General features: G+C 35.7%; 2 protein-coding genes across 3 annotated transcripts in view; both read left to right on the top strand.

Annotated features, from left to right (window-relative positions):
* LOC114654705 (metalloproteinase inhibitor 3-like) overlaps positions 1 to 16,718 on the top strand; it is a 756,439-nt gene that overhangs the window by 106,536 nt on the left and 633,185 nt on the right. The gene's annotated exons all lie outside the window — the stretch shown is intronic.
* LOC114648663 (transcriptional enhancer factor TEF-3-like) overlaps positions 1 to 16,718 on the top strand; it is a 224,442-nt gene that overhangs the window by 150,701 nt on the left and 57,023 nt on the right. Inside the window, exon 5 of one of the 2 annotated variants that reach the window (XM_028797860.2) lies at positions 2,499 to 2,633. The exons of the other annotated variant lie outside the window; for it this stretch is intronic. Within the exon in view, the coding sequence (XP_028653693.2) occupies positions 2,499 to 2,633 (135 nt within the window). The remainder of the gene's footprint in view (positions 1 to 2,498; positions 2,634 to 16,718) is intronic. 2 annotated transcript variants of the gene reach the window in all.

Genomic DNA, 16,718 nt, shown 5'->3' with positions numbered 1-16,718 from the left:
GACAAGAATGCTTTTGCATCGATGGTGACAGGCACAGTTTCAATAGCCATATTATTACACCATTGTTGAAGATACTTGCAGTTGTCTAAGGTTGATTTTATCTTTTTCAGCCAAAGATTTGCTAGAGGTAGATTCTTTAGATGTTATTGACTGGAATTTGTTATTTCCTTTTCCAATGCCAATAAGTCATATCTCTGTTAACTTAATTCTTGAATATTCCTAAGCTTTGTTTTATTTACTATATTTAGGACACTTACTAAATTTCTTTTTTTTGGAGTAATAAAGATAAAGTTCCCTATAGATCTTTTAAATATTCAATTAGTAGTGATTAGAGATGTTATCTCATGAATCCAAATTTCAGGGTTCAAATCTTGTTGCCAGAAGTTGCCTATGTGGAAGATGGATGTTCTGCCTGTGTGCATGTGTGTGTGTGTGTGTGCATGCTTCTGTGTTTTCCTTCCAAGTACTCGGCCATCTCACATAGCCGAAGACGTACAAGTTTAGTTACTGGAATTGTTAACACTAAATCAGTCGCACTTTGAGTTGATCCCGTGATTTACTGGCTCCCTATTAGGGGCACTTTCTGCTTTGTGTTGAGTGCTTCTGGGATAGGTCCCAGCCACAATGAACTAGATTACGGGAGTTTGACAATGTTCTGTTTCATGTTTACAAATCTTTGTAAGCACTCCTTTTCTTATAAGAATACATTGAATTGAATAGAATTGTAGGGAGTAGTAGGAAACACGTGCTTCATATAGAGCAAGCTGAACTTGTTTTGGCCAGACAGTTTTCACCATAAAAAATACAGCTTCACAGATGTCACTGATATTCTTTTTCCTTCTCCACTGTAAATGATCAATAAACACAATGCTAACACTTGATTATGAATTCGGAAGACATTTGTAGTGTGTCCTGGGGGATGATCATTAGATAAGCTTGTTAGGATTGAACTTTTATTACAATAAGCTTTTCTGCCCATCAGAAAGATGCTCAGCTGGCACTGCTTTTCTTTCTGCCATGTCACTTTGTTGATCACATTCCTTTTCCAAGGTTGCTGTGAACTGCAATTTTTTGACTTTGCAGAACATATCAGGTCATAAGCTTTCAACTAAGACCAAGTGAAATATGTTAGACAATGGTAGGCTACAGGTTGTAGACTGCAGATTGCAGCACTGTATGTGCTGGAGAGTCAGCAGATGCCAGAGCTGTGATATGTCTTCTTCCTACTATGTAATTGGCTCCTGCAATCTGCTTTATGCTCAACAGATGTTGTTGCACTTCTTCTTCTTTCTGCCTTGTCGCCTCCTTGATCAGTTTGCTTATACCATTTGCCATAGGAAAGAAGCAAACCCTGATAACCATGCAGATGTTGGGACTAGCCATATTTTTGGCTTCACCAGGAATATAATGTCTTCAATTAAGACCAATATCCAGGTTCTAGCCACAGTAGTTCATGAGTAATTGTGTGACAAACAGACACACCCCTTAACGTTTATAGATACTCTTAAATTAATGAATTTTCCTTATTTAAGTGACATATAATATTTCACCACAGTAATTATCCAGCGAACCATTATCTTTTATCATATGGTTTACATGATATTCATACAGAAATTTGTATAGGTCCTGTATGGACTGCGGCTTTCAGGCCTGAAATCTTTGCTGTAGTCCACAACTCCTTGTTTTTAAATGGCATTGTCACCATGGCAAAGATGCATAAGTATATTCAGTTAACTTCAATAAATGTATTTCTGAAGCAGGTTTTTAAAACAAAACATTTAGCAAATAAATGTTTGTTTTCCAATGTAGAGGCATAATGCAGAGCAGCTGTTAAGATATGAAGCTAAACAGCAAACCTGTTTCCAAGATGCACACTGCTCTTTTAACATCCATGTTGCTATTGGCTGAAATGTCTTAATCCTGAGTGTTATTCTCATGAGGCAACATCTTAAATGCTTTGAAAATGTGATTGATTACAGAGAATTACAGTTCATTACTTAAATAATTGGGTTTCATTTCAATTAAGTTTGATTACAATAATCAGTCACATAAGCCATACTGCTGCCAGGCAGGCCTCTTTAATGGAGATCTAACAGATGCTCTTCCGTAAAAGCCAACTTCAGTCAACTCACCAACTAATCGATAATAAGGAGCAAATAAACAACAACACTTGGAAAAAAGGAAGCTTTTCATACATTTGTGAAAATGTATAGCACAAGATTATGTAAATAAAATTAATGAAGCATTATTTTATTTTTCCAGTTGTAATGCAGTGTGCAGCTGAGAAATTCTGGAAGCTTGTAAATTGGGATAATTCATTTCATTTTTTATGCCGTTGCTTATTAGCTGTGTATAGAAAGGAACAGAAACATCCAAATACATTCATGTTTGATAACTTGGGGAGAAAAATGTGCATTTTTTTCAATAGAAAATGCACCTGAACTTGCACAATTTTTCTAATGTAATCCTTTGTGATTTTCATTCCTCTTTTTTATCAGGATCAGGCAGCAAAGGACAAGGCTCTTCAGAGCATGGCCAGCATGTCTTCTGCTCAGATCATCTCCACCACTGCCTTTCAGAATAAGATGGCACTGCAGGGACTCTCCCGGCCTCCCTACCAGGCTGCCACTGGGGTATATTATCATTTACCATTTCTTTTTCAGTATTAACTTAATGTTTTAGTGAACTGTATGCATGAAATGCATTCATGTGTCCAGAGTTGTTTTATATAAAGCCTTTTTATAAGAAACACATTAAAGGCACTTTACAAGTACACCTCTATAATATAGATAGATAGATAGATAGATAGATAGATAGATAGATAGATAGATAGATAGATAGATAGATAGATAGATAGATAGATAGATAGATAGATAGATAGATAGATAGATAGATAGATAGATACTGTATTAATCCCAAGGGGAAATTCACATACTCCAGCAACAGCATACTGATACAAAAAAACAATATTAAATTGAAGTTTAAAAATGAAATTATATATATTAAAAATTAAAATATTTAATATTAAATTAAAACAATATTAAATATTTAATTTATTATAGCGCTAGATGTCACAAAATGTTGTGGTTTGAACCAGCAATGTAATCATTAACTATTTATTACCTTTGCCACAAAGCCAGACTTTGGGGTAAGGTTTAAACAAATCAAGATTAAATGTATTGTCACACATGCAGAGTACCGTAAATTTCCTACCTGTAGAAAGGAAAATTCAATTAAAATTCTTTAAAAAGATGTATCAAAATGTTGAATGTAAAACACAGTAATGGTACAATATAAACAAATATTAATACAGTGATCCCTCGCTATATCGCGCTTCGCCTTTCGCGGCTTCACTCCATCGCGGATTTTATATGTAAGCATATTTAAATATATATCGCGGATTTTTCGCTGCTTCGCGGGTTTCTGCGGACAATGGGTCTTTTAATTTCTGGTACATGCTTCCTCAGTTGGTTTGCCCAGTTGATTTCATACAAGGGACGCTATTGGCAGATGGCTGAGAAGCTACCCAACTTACTTTCTCTCTCTCTCTCTCTTGTGCTGACGTAGGGGGGTGTGAGCAGGGGGGCTGTGTGCAGCTGTTTCCTGAAGGACATGCTGCACGTTGCTTCGCATACTTAAAAGCTCAAAGGGCACGTATTGATTTTTGACTTTGTTTTTCTGTGGCTCTCTCTCTCTCTCTGTCTGCTCCTGACAGAGGGGGTGTGAGCTGCCGCCTTCAACAGCTTTGTACCGGCAGTGCTTTGCATACTTAAAAGCCAAAAAGCCCTATTGATTTTTTTTTTGACTGCTTGCTTTGCACTCCTTTGAAAAGGAAGATATGTTTGCATTCTTTTAATTGTGAGACAGAACTGTCATCTCTGTCTTGTCATGGAGCACAGTTTAAACTTTTGAAAAAGAGACAAATGTTTGTTTGCAGTGTTTGAATAACGTTCCTGTCTCTCTACAACCTCCTGTGTTTCTGCGCAAATCTGTGACCCAAGCATGACATTCTAAAAATAACCATATAAACATATGGTTTCTACTTCGCGGATTTTCCTATTTCGCGGGTGGCTCTGGAACGCAACCCCCGCGATGGAGGAGGGATTACTGTATATACATATATATACTGTATATATATATATATATATATATATATATATATATATATATATATATATATATATATATATATCTATACATATTAATAAAAGGCAAAGCCCTCACTGACTCACTGACTGACTGACTGACTGACTGACTCATCACTAATTCTCGAACTTCCCGTGTAGGTGGAAGGCTGAAATTTGGCAGGCTCATTCCTTACAGCTTACTTACAAAAGTTAGGCAGGTTTCATTTCGAAATTCAACGCGTAATGGTCATAACTGGAACATGTTTTTTGTCCATATACTCTAATGTCACGCCTCCTACGTAATCACGTGAACTAAAAACAAGGAAGAGATTTACAGTACGAGTCAAACGCAGGAACGAAGGTAAATGACGTTAATTTTTGAGTGTCTTTTAATACTGTGTAAGCATACATATTAACACATGTGCAATTAAACGTGTGCATTTACGGGGTGATTTCTCAGGCTTAAAAGCTTGCCTTTTACTAAAAAGGTAAATGCAAAACTATTTTCAATCATTCTATGATCTGCTTCTCACAACTGAAGGCACCGTGGCTGATGTTACGTCACTTGCTGGCCAACCATAAGCGTTACCTGGTAGGTAACCAGCCACTCACTTCACTCCCTTACGGGAATCGAACCTCTGAGGTTTTCTTTTGTTCTTAATTAAAATTTAAAAGCAATACTTCACCGCTGCTAAGCCCCTCTAGCACTGACGTCCGAGGTTTGATTACCGTAAGCAAGTGCAGTGAGTGTGTACGCCTGATGAGCCAAGAATAAGGGGGAAAGACGTGTCGCGTACTCTTTGCATTATTTCACAGTAAACTATTTTCAACCATTCTATGATCTGCTTCTCACAACTGAAGGCACCGTGGCTGATCTTACCTCACTTGCTGGCCAACAATAAGTGTTACCTGGTAGGTAACCAGCCACTCACTTCACTCCCTTACGGGAATCGAACCTCGGACATCAGCGCTACAGGCAAAGCCCCTAAAATTGCGCCATGGCGTGTGGTTCGTTTATTTGACAACATGTAGATCGGGGTAATTACATTCCGCGCCACGGCGTGTGGTTCGTTTATTTGACAACATGTAGATCGGGGTAATTACATTCACGACATTCGTAGTCTGATTCACAATCTGATTGTATGGGTGGTTACCTACCAGGTAACGCTTATAGTTGGCCACCAAGTCAGGTCGAAGTGATCACTCGAGTGAAGGCAGCTTCACAAAAAAACAGATCCTTAACAAACTGTTATTAGTATATTTTCCCTCAATTTAAAAAGGTTTTGTTTTCTTCTTAATAAAAATTTAAAAGCGGTACTTCGCCGGTGCGAAGCGCGTGGATTTGACCGACTGACACATACAGACATATTCATGAGTGCAGGTACTTCGGAAAGAAAGCACCGTGTAAACCTAAAGTTTAAATTAAGTTCATAGACCTACAAAAGGTTGCCATTCATTTGAGGCAAGATTGCTTTTCTTCTGTACAACTATACGTTGCATTCTCAAGAGTGTGCTTGCACAGCTTCGGATATAGATATATATATATATATATGTATGTATGTCTATATATAAATATGTAAGCTTATAAGTACTGCCTTACTTCTCTTTAAGAAAGGAAGATATAATGATACTTGATTTAAACGATTACATGTCTTCCTGGGTTTGCTTAGCTTATTGTCAATATCTTTACACCTTTTTTTAAGACTTATTGACTGAAACGGGCTTTCACGAAAAAAGTTAGGGTTTTGCTACAGGATACACCCTCCACAAGTTAAGCAAGTAAAAATAAAATATATATTTCTGTTTTATTTAAACCTTTTAAGTTCGTATGCATAGCCCCATTTGGCTGTTTAATTTTTTTTTTTTTCTTCAGTAATATTTAATCTCCTTAAAGAAAAAGAACATATCCATTTTACTTTTTTTGTATCTCTTTAGTAATATTTTAGTGTAAAAGGATAACCAGTATTTAAACCTTTTATGTTACTTTATACATTTATTTTACACAATGTTGAAAAATTAATAAGAAAGCTACATATTTTGGCAGCTGCTGCTTTAATTTTCAATGAAATGAAAAAAGCTCTCCAAGAGAAAACGTCAATGAAGAAGAAACAGTTTGCACTATCTAAAAAGGAGAAACCCTCATTTATAAAAGTTTGCTGCAGATGACTTAACTGAAAATAAATGAATAGTTCCTATATGTATAATACATATTTATCTATTTTACTTATGCCTTTATTCCAGCAACTTGCAACATCTGAGGTACAATTTGTTACATTACTTTTGTTTTTTGCAGCACAGGCAGGTGAAGTGACTTCCTCAGGGTCACACAGTGGTGTCAGTACCAGGATTTGAACTGACAAGCTCCGGGTTTACTGAAATATTACTGAAGAAAGAAAAAAAATGAAAACGGGCAAATAGGGCTATGCATACAGATGTCCATCCATCCATTATCCAATCCGCTATATCCTAAATACAGGAGCCAATAAGTAGATATGTATATATACAGTATATATACAGTATATATATATATATATATATATATATATATATATATATATGTGAATGTATGTATATATGTATGTCTATATTTATATCTCTATATATATATATATATATGTAGATATGTAGATATGTAAATTTGTATATGTATATATATATGTATATGTGGATGTGTATATGTATATATATATGTATATGTAGATATGTGTATATGTAGATATGTATATATATGTATATATGTTTATGTATATATATAGTTACATAACCTCTTTAACACACTACTTCTCCGCTGCGAAACGCGGGTATTTTGCTATATGTAGATATCTGTATATGTAGATATGTATATATATATGTATATATGTATATGTATATATATATGTTTACATAACCTCTTTAACACACTACTTCTCCGCTGCAAAGCGCAGCAACACTCATAACAATAACACAATTACATATATATATATGTAGATATGTATATATAGATATGTGTCAATCTATCTATGTATGTATGTCTAGATATATATATATATATATATGTAGATATGTATATATATGTGTATATATATGTAGATGTGTATATATGTAGATATGTAAATATTTATGTATATATATGTGTCTGTGTGTGTATATATATATATATATATATATATATATATATATATATATATATATATATATATATATATATATATATATATATACTAGCAAAATACCCGCGCTTCGCAGCAGAGAAGTAGTGTGTTAAAGAGGTTATGAAAAAAAAAAGGAAACATTTTAAAAATAACGTAACATGATTGTCAATGTAATTGTGTTGTCATTGTTATGAGTGTTGCTGTCTTTTATATATATATATAATATACACACACACACACACATAAACATATATATACATATCTACATATACACATATCTACATATATATATATATACATATACACATCCACATATATATACATAAATATATATATATACACATATCAACATATATATACACACATACATAAACACACACATATACATACACACACACAGAGGGAGTGCAGTGGAGTGTGTACACCTGATGAGCCCAGAATGAGGGCGAAACACGTGTTGCGTACTCTTTGCATTTATTTGACAGTAAACTATTTTTTAACCATATATATATATGTATATATATATATATATATATATATGTGTGTGTGTGTGTGTATGTATATGTGTGTGTTTATGTATGTGTGTATATATATGTTGATATGTGTATATATATATATATGTATATATATGTGGATGTGTATATGTATATATATATATGTAGATATGTGTATATGTAGATATGTATATATATGTTTATGTGTGTGTGTGTGTGTATATTATATATATAAAAGACAGCAACACTCATAACAATGACAACACAATTACATTGACAATCATGTTACGTTATTTTTAAAATGTTTCCTTTTTTTTTTCATAACCTCTTTAACACACTACTTCTCCGCTGCGAAGCGCGGGTATTTTGCTAGTATATATATATATATATATATATATATATATATATATATATATATATAAATGTCAATGCGTGGAAGTGTGTGTGTCTGTCTGTCCGGCCTGGAAGTGAGAGGTGGAGTTGGGCTAAGGGCTCCACCTCTGAGGATACACAAGCGAGGCCAGCACATCAGCAAAATGAAGCCGAAGAAAGACAAAGTTGCTTAGCAGCTAATGCAAAATTGATGTGCGAGCATGTCGGCAAAACAAATCCTCCTAGGAGAGAGATGTCCTGAGTAGTTCCTTTCAATTACCTGACATCTCTACATTTCAATTTTATTTCTGATGATAGACCCCGTGCTGCTTACACAGCTAGTATATATTATATATTTGATGAATGTCTTTTGTAATTTCAGTGCAAGAATGCCTAGACATTCTATAACATTTTATAACATACAATAGCATTGTATCAATGAAAAGCCTCAATTTGAATAAAAGCGTGCTCTTTCCAGTGAATTCTCTAGCATGTAAAATTGGACCAGACTCTCATTTATCTTAGCAGATCAGTTTAAATATCTAGGGGAAAATATTACAAGTAAATATTAAACTCTTTTTCAACTAAATTTTGCTATCTGCATGGAAAAATTTAAACAAGATGTGACTAGATGGTCTACCCTCCACCTTATATTAGCAGGGATAAACAACATTGTTAAGATGACCATTAGAACATTAGAACAATCTAGACGAGAACAGGCCATTCAGCCCAACAAAGTTCGCCAGTCCTACCCACCTGTTTCTTATAAAAAACATCAAGTCGAAAGTCCCTAAAGTCTTACTGTCTACCACACTACTTGGTAGCTTACGTGTCTATCATTCTTTGTGTAAAGAAAAACTTCCTAATGTTTGTGCGAAATTTATCCTTAAGAAGTTTCCAACTGTGTTCACATGTCCTTGAAAAACTCATTTTAAATAACAGTCTCAATCCACTGTATCATCCTTCCCAAGCTCCTCTTCCTATTTCAAAGCACCCCCATATATATTAACAAATCATTTTTTATGAAATTAGACTCAATCATAACTTCATTTATTTGGAATTGGAAACATCCAAGCATCCAAAGGGTGACTCTACAACAACTTAAAGCATAAGGTGGCATGGCACTACCTAACTTTCAATTTTATTACTGGGCGGCAAATATACAAACAATAAAGACCTGGGGCCTCATGTATAACGCCGTGCGTAGAACTCACACTATAACATGGCGTAAGCACAAAAGCGGGAATGTGCGTACGCACAGAAAAATCCAGGTGCAGGAATCTGTACGTAAGCAAACTTCCACGTTCTTCCGCTACATAAATCCTGATCAGCGTGAAAAGTAGCGCACATGCATGCACCTTCTGTCCCGCCCCAACTCCTCCCAGAATTACGCCTCTTTGAATATGCAAATCAATATAAATAGCCTTCTGTGAAAAGACAATGGGAAAACATGCTGCTGCTTTGCAGTAAGGAGACTGTGGAAAATTGTGGGTTCGCTTCCTGGTTCCTCCCTGTGTGGATAGCGCTTTGAGTACTGAGAAAAGCACTATATAAATGTAATGAATTATTATTATTATTATTATTAAAAGCACGGGGGAAAATATAAGAATTTCAGTGAATACCAAGTGGAGGCAAAGGAAAAAACGTACTATTTGTTGGTTTAAACAGTGGTATAATCAATAAAATGAAGTTGATCGAGTGACAGAGTGTCAGAGAAACTCGAAAGCTCAAGGTCATAAAGTCGCACAGTGCCCGAAATAAAAAAGAAATCACATATCAAAGTTGCTGTGAAAAGGCGAGTCGTAGCCCACCGTCTGAGTGTCATATGAAAGCTTATTAGGGTACAGACAAAAAAAATAGGCACACAGTGGGAAAAAGCACGAAATGTCAACTTTAATCTCGAAATTTCCACTTTAATCACGTAGTTTATTTTGCCATTAAAGTAGAACATCATAAACTTCATCGTAAAATCGTTTAATTTACTAGTTTCTCAAATCCCATTGTAACTAAAGTAGCACATTAAATGCTTTGTTCTGTATTCGATCTTCTATGTGCTCTATGTGTATGAATCACTACCTGCTTCTTAAACTGGCTTTCTTTTTCTCCGACAGGACACATAATCCATTACATTCGTGATATTACAGCTCTCTGAATAATTAAAATACTGAGATGTATACATGATATCTTTTTCATGATGATAGGAGTTAAAGCATGTTATTAAACATGGGAACACGGTGGCGCAGTGCTTGTTCATGTCTCACGCAAGAGGCTTGCTGCGCCATGCGCGACCTTCGATGAAATAATTTATTACAGAAGTACTGTCTCTTTCAAATGTACTAACCTCCAATTCCTGTCCTTACTTTTCTTTCTCCAAATACCCAATCGCCACACAATCAGCTCTGTAATAGACGTGAAGCCTTTTGTAAGCTTAGAACGCCGATTCTTCAAAACTTTTAAGGAACATTGAAATATCTTCGTAGTAAATGTTTAATTATTCCATCCATCTATCCTTCCAGTGTCGCGTCAGCACCAGCAAAAATACAACGCAATGCAGGAACAATCCCTGAACTACCTAGCGCTGCGGCACCGTGTCCTCACATGTTTAATTAATAAGAATACAGATTATTTAAGTGAAGTTAAAGTTTTATTTGTATAATATAATCAACATATTTTGCTGCATTTCATCTTAAAAATTATATCGTCATCATATGTAAATACGCGCTTTATAAAGTGGCACAGGTTGTGCAATATTATAACTGTAGTGCAAGTTTACAGTGAGGTAATTGTACTTATAAGTACAAACAGTTCTACAAGGAGCACTTGATGGACTGATTAAGTGCGTTTATAGTTCTTGGGATGAAACGTTTTCTAAACCGCGAAGTCCGTACAGGAAAGTCTCTGAAACGTTTTGCCGTGGCTCAGGCAGCGTCTGCTTCATGCTGTATACCGATAATTCTCTTTCTGATCAGCTGCTGCTGTGATTCCCCACTCAGATACAGTGATATAAATACTCCAAGTGGTGCAGTGAGAGTAATATGGAAAAAGATGATCTGCTGTGGCAACCCTTAATGGGAGCAGCTGAAAGAAGAAGAAGATGCAGGGAGAGTAACAACGCTAAAGCAGTTATGGTATTTGGAATACTGTGGCTATTCCCTGGACCATTATATTGCTGCAGGTTAATTACAATCAGATGCATTACACTAATAAACAATATGCAGTTAGTTTCAGTGTATTTATAAAGCCGCGTCAGGAATGTGGATCTAAGAAAGAAAGGGTAACAACACAGGAACAGTAGCACTGCTTTGACGCTGGGTGCCGCCAGTCTGCAAAACCGAGCGGAGAAATTGCGTACGCCAGGGTAATGAGGTACCGTGGAAATGTGCGTAGCTTTACGCCAAGTTTAGGTTTTATACATCGCGATTTGAGCATGGAAACGTTCGTACACAACATTTCTGTGCATATGCACCGTTTATACATGAGGCCCCTGGACATTGACACAAATTGATGAATATTCACGAGCCTGGTCTGCAATAGAAATAAAATCTTGCAGTGATTCTTTATATTGCCTTCTCTGTGCCCCAGTTAATACAAACTATCCTCATTACACTAAAAATCCAATTATCCTTTATTCTCTCAGAATATGGAAACAATGTAGGAAGCAATTTTAGACAGAAAAGGCTTTTATCTGTTGCACCTCTACATAACAACCACCTTTTTCCACCCTCTCAAACATATAAAGTATTCAATGTCTGGAAAATGTCCAGGATTAAAACACTTAGAGACTTGTGCATAGATAATATCTTTGCATCCTATGAACAATTACATTTCAAATACAATTTCTCATCAACACAATTTTTCCACTACTTTCAAACTAGAAACTTTTCTGTATAGAACCTGCCCAAATTTCCTCCCCTTCCACCTTGTTCTATTCCAGAAGAATTATTGATCAGTCTTGAGAGTACATTGGGGAAAGGATCTGTCACTCATTATTTCAGAGAAGGATTGGAAGGCAGCCATGCACAGAATACACTCGAGCTCCATATTTGCAAAGCATTTAGTCATTCAACTTAAAATCTTTTATCGCGCACATCTATCTTGTTTAAAATTGTCTAAACTGTTTCCAGGGCAAGATTCAACCTATGAATGTTACAATTGAGCTCCAGCCTCACTGGGTCACATGTTTTGGGCCTGCACCAAATTAACATTATTTTGGACAAAAATCTTTAAATGCCTTTCAGACAGCCTTGGTGTCACAATCCCCCCTAATCCATTAACAGCTGTGTTTGGTGTACTCCCAGATGGGCTTAAAGTGGAGAAGGAAAAACAAACTGTGATTGCCTTTACTACACTATTAGCACGTAGACTTATCTCGCTCAACTGGAAGAATCCCACCCCACCACTTTTAAGTCAGTGGGTAACTGATATTCTAAACTATTTGAAATTGGAAAAAATCAAATTTTCACGTAGAGGATCTGTTCAAAACTATTTTTAAAATATGAAAGGATCTAATCAATAATATTTTAGAATAAGCTTCCATTTTGAGGAAAGGATGCCCTTCTTTTCTTGCTCCTTTAATAGAGTAACGTTGGTTGCTGGCTCCTCTCTCTTTCTCTTGGGTGGTTGTCAAATTTAGTTTTGTTTTGATTTGTTAAATTTTGACTTGACTGTATGGAATGTTATCTGTTTCTAATTAAAATCAATAAAGATATATATACAGGGTGAGTCAAAATTATGTTAACACTAATGGTACTGGCATGTATATACTTATATACAATTTTTGAGGACAATTTATGTACCACGTATGGTACATGTGTTGAACATGATGGCAAACAGGTTGAGACATTCCTGTAAATCATCTTGCACATACGAAGTATGTTTCGTGAATAAATTGCTTCCACCATTCAAATATTAACATAATTTTGACTCACCCTGTATATATAAAAAAAGGAAAAGCCTTGATGGTTGTTCTCTACAGAAACAGTAGTACTTTTAATTAGAGAGAGGGAAAACAAAGAAAAGGAGTGTGTAGAGGAGTCAAAAATTTCTGTTTGTTACATGTTTCTGCAAAGAAATCGTCCATCTATTGACCTAACTTGCATATCCAGCAGCATGCTGAATGCTGAAGCCTATCCCAGGATTCATAGGGCACAAGGCAGGAACAATACCTGGCTAGGGCATCAGTCCGTTGAAGATTGAATGCACACTCCCATGCGTGCATACACACACACACACACGCAAACACAAGCCAATTTAGCAACACCAAATTACATAGCTTGTATGAAACCCAAACGGACATGGGGAGAACTTGCCAACTCCAAACAAGGAACCCCTGGGACACAAACCCTGATCTCCTTACTGTAAGAAAGCAGTGCTACCAGTGCACCACCTCAAAGAAAGCAATAAAATAAAATTAAAATAAAGACATGCAGCATGTTTGTGAAGAAGTTTCTGAGAATGCTGTTTTAATATAAATTACAAACTTGCAATTAAAATATAAAGGCTGTACCATCAAGTGCTGTGTCGCGAAATTTGTGCTGGCCAGTGCCTCTGATTTTGAGCCTTCTGCACTCCTGAGCTCCATATGCACCCAAGGTAATTCAAATGTGTTCCAATGTGTACCTCGAAATAAGCATAAAATATTTCTTTTAATTTTTTTAGAAAGTTTAGATAAGTACAGCTTATTACAGAGACTATTTAAATTTTATATAAGTAACCTAGTTAACATGCATGTCTGTTTTCTGATTGGCTAATGTGAAAAAGAAAAAAAAAAAGCCAAAAACACTGGAAGCCACACAAATTGAAAAAGTTGTCAGGTCAATATAGTTAAAGGAAAAATAAAACAAAATAGAACAGCATGTTTAGATGCTGATGTGGAGGTTGAGACATAAAACAAACAGGAGCAAGGCAATGGGGATGAAGACGTATTAGACAAGATTGAGGGGGGCAAAAAATCCAACACTTCAACACAAGTGTGCTGCACAGAGTGTGAACAGTAGTAACTGTTTTGTCATGTGAAAGTGTTCAAGAAAGGTGCTTTAACCGCTAAGGTTATTTTTATATTGGTAGTCAAGTTAATACTGGAAATGTCTAAATTATTAGCCTTGATTTATGTGTACACCCCACAATAAGCTATGTGACATTCACTCATCACTCGTTCTCATCACTGCAAGGGCTGACCCTGACTACTTCAGCGTCAATACATCTCAGTCAGGGTCGAGGATGGCTACTTCAGCGTTAATATACTGTATTAGTGAGGTCCAGAAGTTGCTATGCTCATGAACCACATTCCTGTAGGGAAACCCGAATTGCTACCCTTGAAAGACATTCATTTTCAAACTGCCTTAGCAAAGGCCACGAGGCACTTCAAGAGCTGTGATCCTACCAGAATTCTTGGGTGTAACACTCTGTTTCCAGGTCATTACCTTTAAAAATGGCTGTACGTTTCAAACAGAATAACCATAACTTACACCTGAACAAACATGTAATACGTACCTATAACAAAGAGGAGATTGTCTTGTCAGTTTCTATTTCTGACTTTTACCTTTGAAAAAGTTAAACTAATAACTGATCGCTCAAGCAAGCATACTGGGTCAGATGATATCAATAAACATGGCAAGCTTCAATTTGTTAATATTCAAAGCTTAATCATTATGTTTATTTACTTAAAAAAGGCATTATATACATTTTAGAACATTCAGCCTGAAAGATTCAACTCAATGTCTGTAAAAACGAGTTTTGTTTCAAAATTGAGATGTCTGTGTAATTTAAAAAGTCCATTCATCTTAATCCAACTAAGGCATTTTGTAAAAGCATGCATCATTATTGTGACTTCAACACTCTGTTAAAACACATTGTTTATCCCTGTCAATTTGTTTCACTCATGTTTCAAAAGAAGAACAAATCTAAAACTTGGCTTACAATGTCTTCCAAAATTTTTACTTCTAAACCTTTGTAAGCCCACCTCTTCTGTCTCATGTAGGGAGACAGCCCCTGCAGTTGCTCCTCTTTTCCTGACAGCATGATGTCATTGACCTGCCTGTCAGGTCCATTTTGCTAAACTCATGTTTAAATACACACAATTAAAAGTAATACTAGTTTTATAGTTATAGTCTTGATAACACAGTTTATTCACTCTAAAGCTAGATCTTAGTTATAGTCTTATTTAATAAACTGAAAAAACTCAAATCCTTATTTCCATTACTGGAACAATTTAAGATTGCAAGATATCCAAGTAAAATACTATGTGTGTGTGTATTCATACTGTATGTATATACAGTATATAGTGAAAGAAATAACAGGGCAGGTTTAGAGTTCTGGGGCATTTTGCAGCCAACCCTGTATAATTCTAAGCAACAAATTCAAAGAAAACACATTTTATGATGCAAAACCTACTCGTCCCAAATTCCTTCTTAAGTAGACTGAGTAGGATGGCTAGTCCTCCAAATTTAAGGCATTCTCCGAGGAATAGGTGGGTCCAGGTAGACAAACCCTAGAGGTGATGTCAGATGTAACGGTGTCAATCATCTATCCTGCAGAAGGGGAAGAAGAGAGGTCAGTAGTAGACAGTGCCTCCTCCTGTCTCGGCAGAGAATTACCATCATCCGAGCCTTCAAGCTATTTCCAATGCGCACATGTATGACAGCATGCATATATATGTGTGTGTGCATGCGTGTGTATGAGAGAATATCTGTAAACAGTACTGGTGTCATGTACTTATTATGTAATTCAGTATTAAAAGTTTTCCGCTCTGGTGCCCAAATTGCTGTTGTCAATGCACTATGAGCATTTACAGATTAAGCACTGCATTTTCATCAGACTTCAGAGTGAAATTAGCCAATGGGCTCTTTGCAGTGTCATGTATTTTTTTGAGTGAATTGACATACTGTACCCCTTTTCGATTGTTATTTATTTGGAACCTTGGCCCTCTTCTGAACTAAAAAATTTGGAAGAGGGATTTTTTTTCTTGCACATATTGTTTCATATTTAATGAATGATGCACGTCATGTTTGTTTGCAAATCAAATGAACGCTTAGTGTTAAGGTCATTTCCATATTTTATATAAATATGATTTTACTAAGATAAAATAGCTTATGACTCCAATACATAATGTTCGGCTTAGTGGTGGTTTGGGGTGTAGTGCTGCATCTTCTTGATCAGTCTTTAGTCAAGAGAGGCGACACAATTCCGGGTTACAACACCTAGCAGCATTCATTAATAAGTGTGCATTGGCATAGCTGACAAAATAAGACAACATTGGGTACTGTGGCCATAGAACATGTTACATGGATATAACTTGTTTAATATGTTCTTTGCATGGATGTGAGTGGATTGTCCTGGAGATTTATGCTAATTCTGACAAGTGACAAGTATAGCAGCTTGTTCTACAGAGTGTTTATATTTTTATATGTATATTGTGTATTTTATTAACATTTTAATTGGATTGGTATTTTACCTGTAAACTTGTAATAGTGCCCTGAACCATACTTAGTAAAGTTGGCTTTAGAAAAATAAATTGACATGACTTGATGATGGCAAAAACTGATCAAATGACCAATTTCAGTTCTCACCCGCATCTATTCCGGTGGTTATTGGCT

Source organism: Erpetoichthys calabaricus, chromosome 1 (assembly GCF_900747795.2).
Source record: "Erpetoichthys calabaricus chromosome 1, fErpCal1.3, whole genome shotgun sequence".
NCBI classification, from domain to species: Eukaryota; Metazoa; Chordata; class Cladistia; order Polypteriformes; family Polypteridae; genus Erpetoichthys; species Erpetoichthys calabaricus.
Note: the sequence above shows the minus strand (reverse complement) of the source record. Positions and strands in the feature narration are given on the sequence as shown.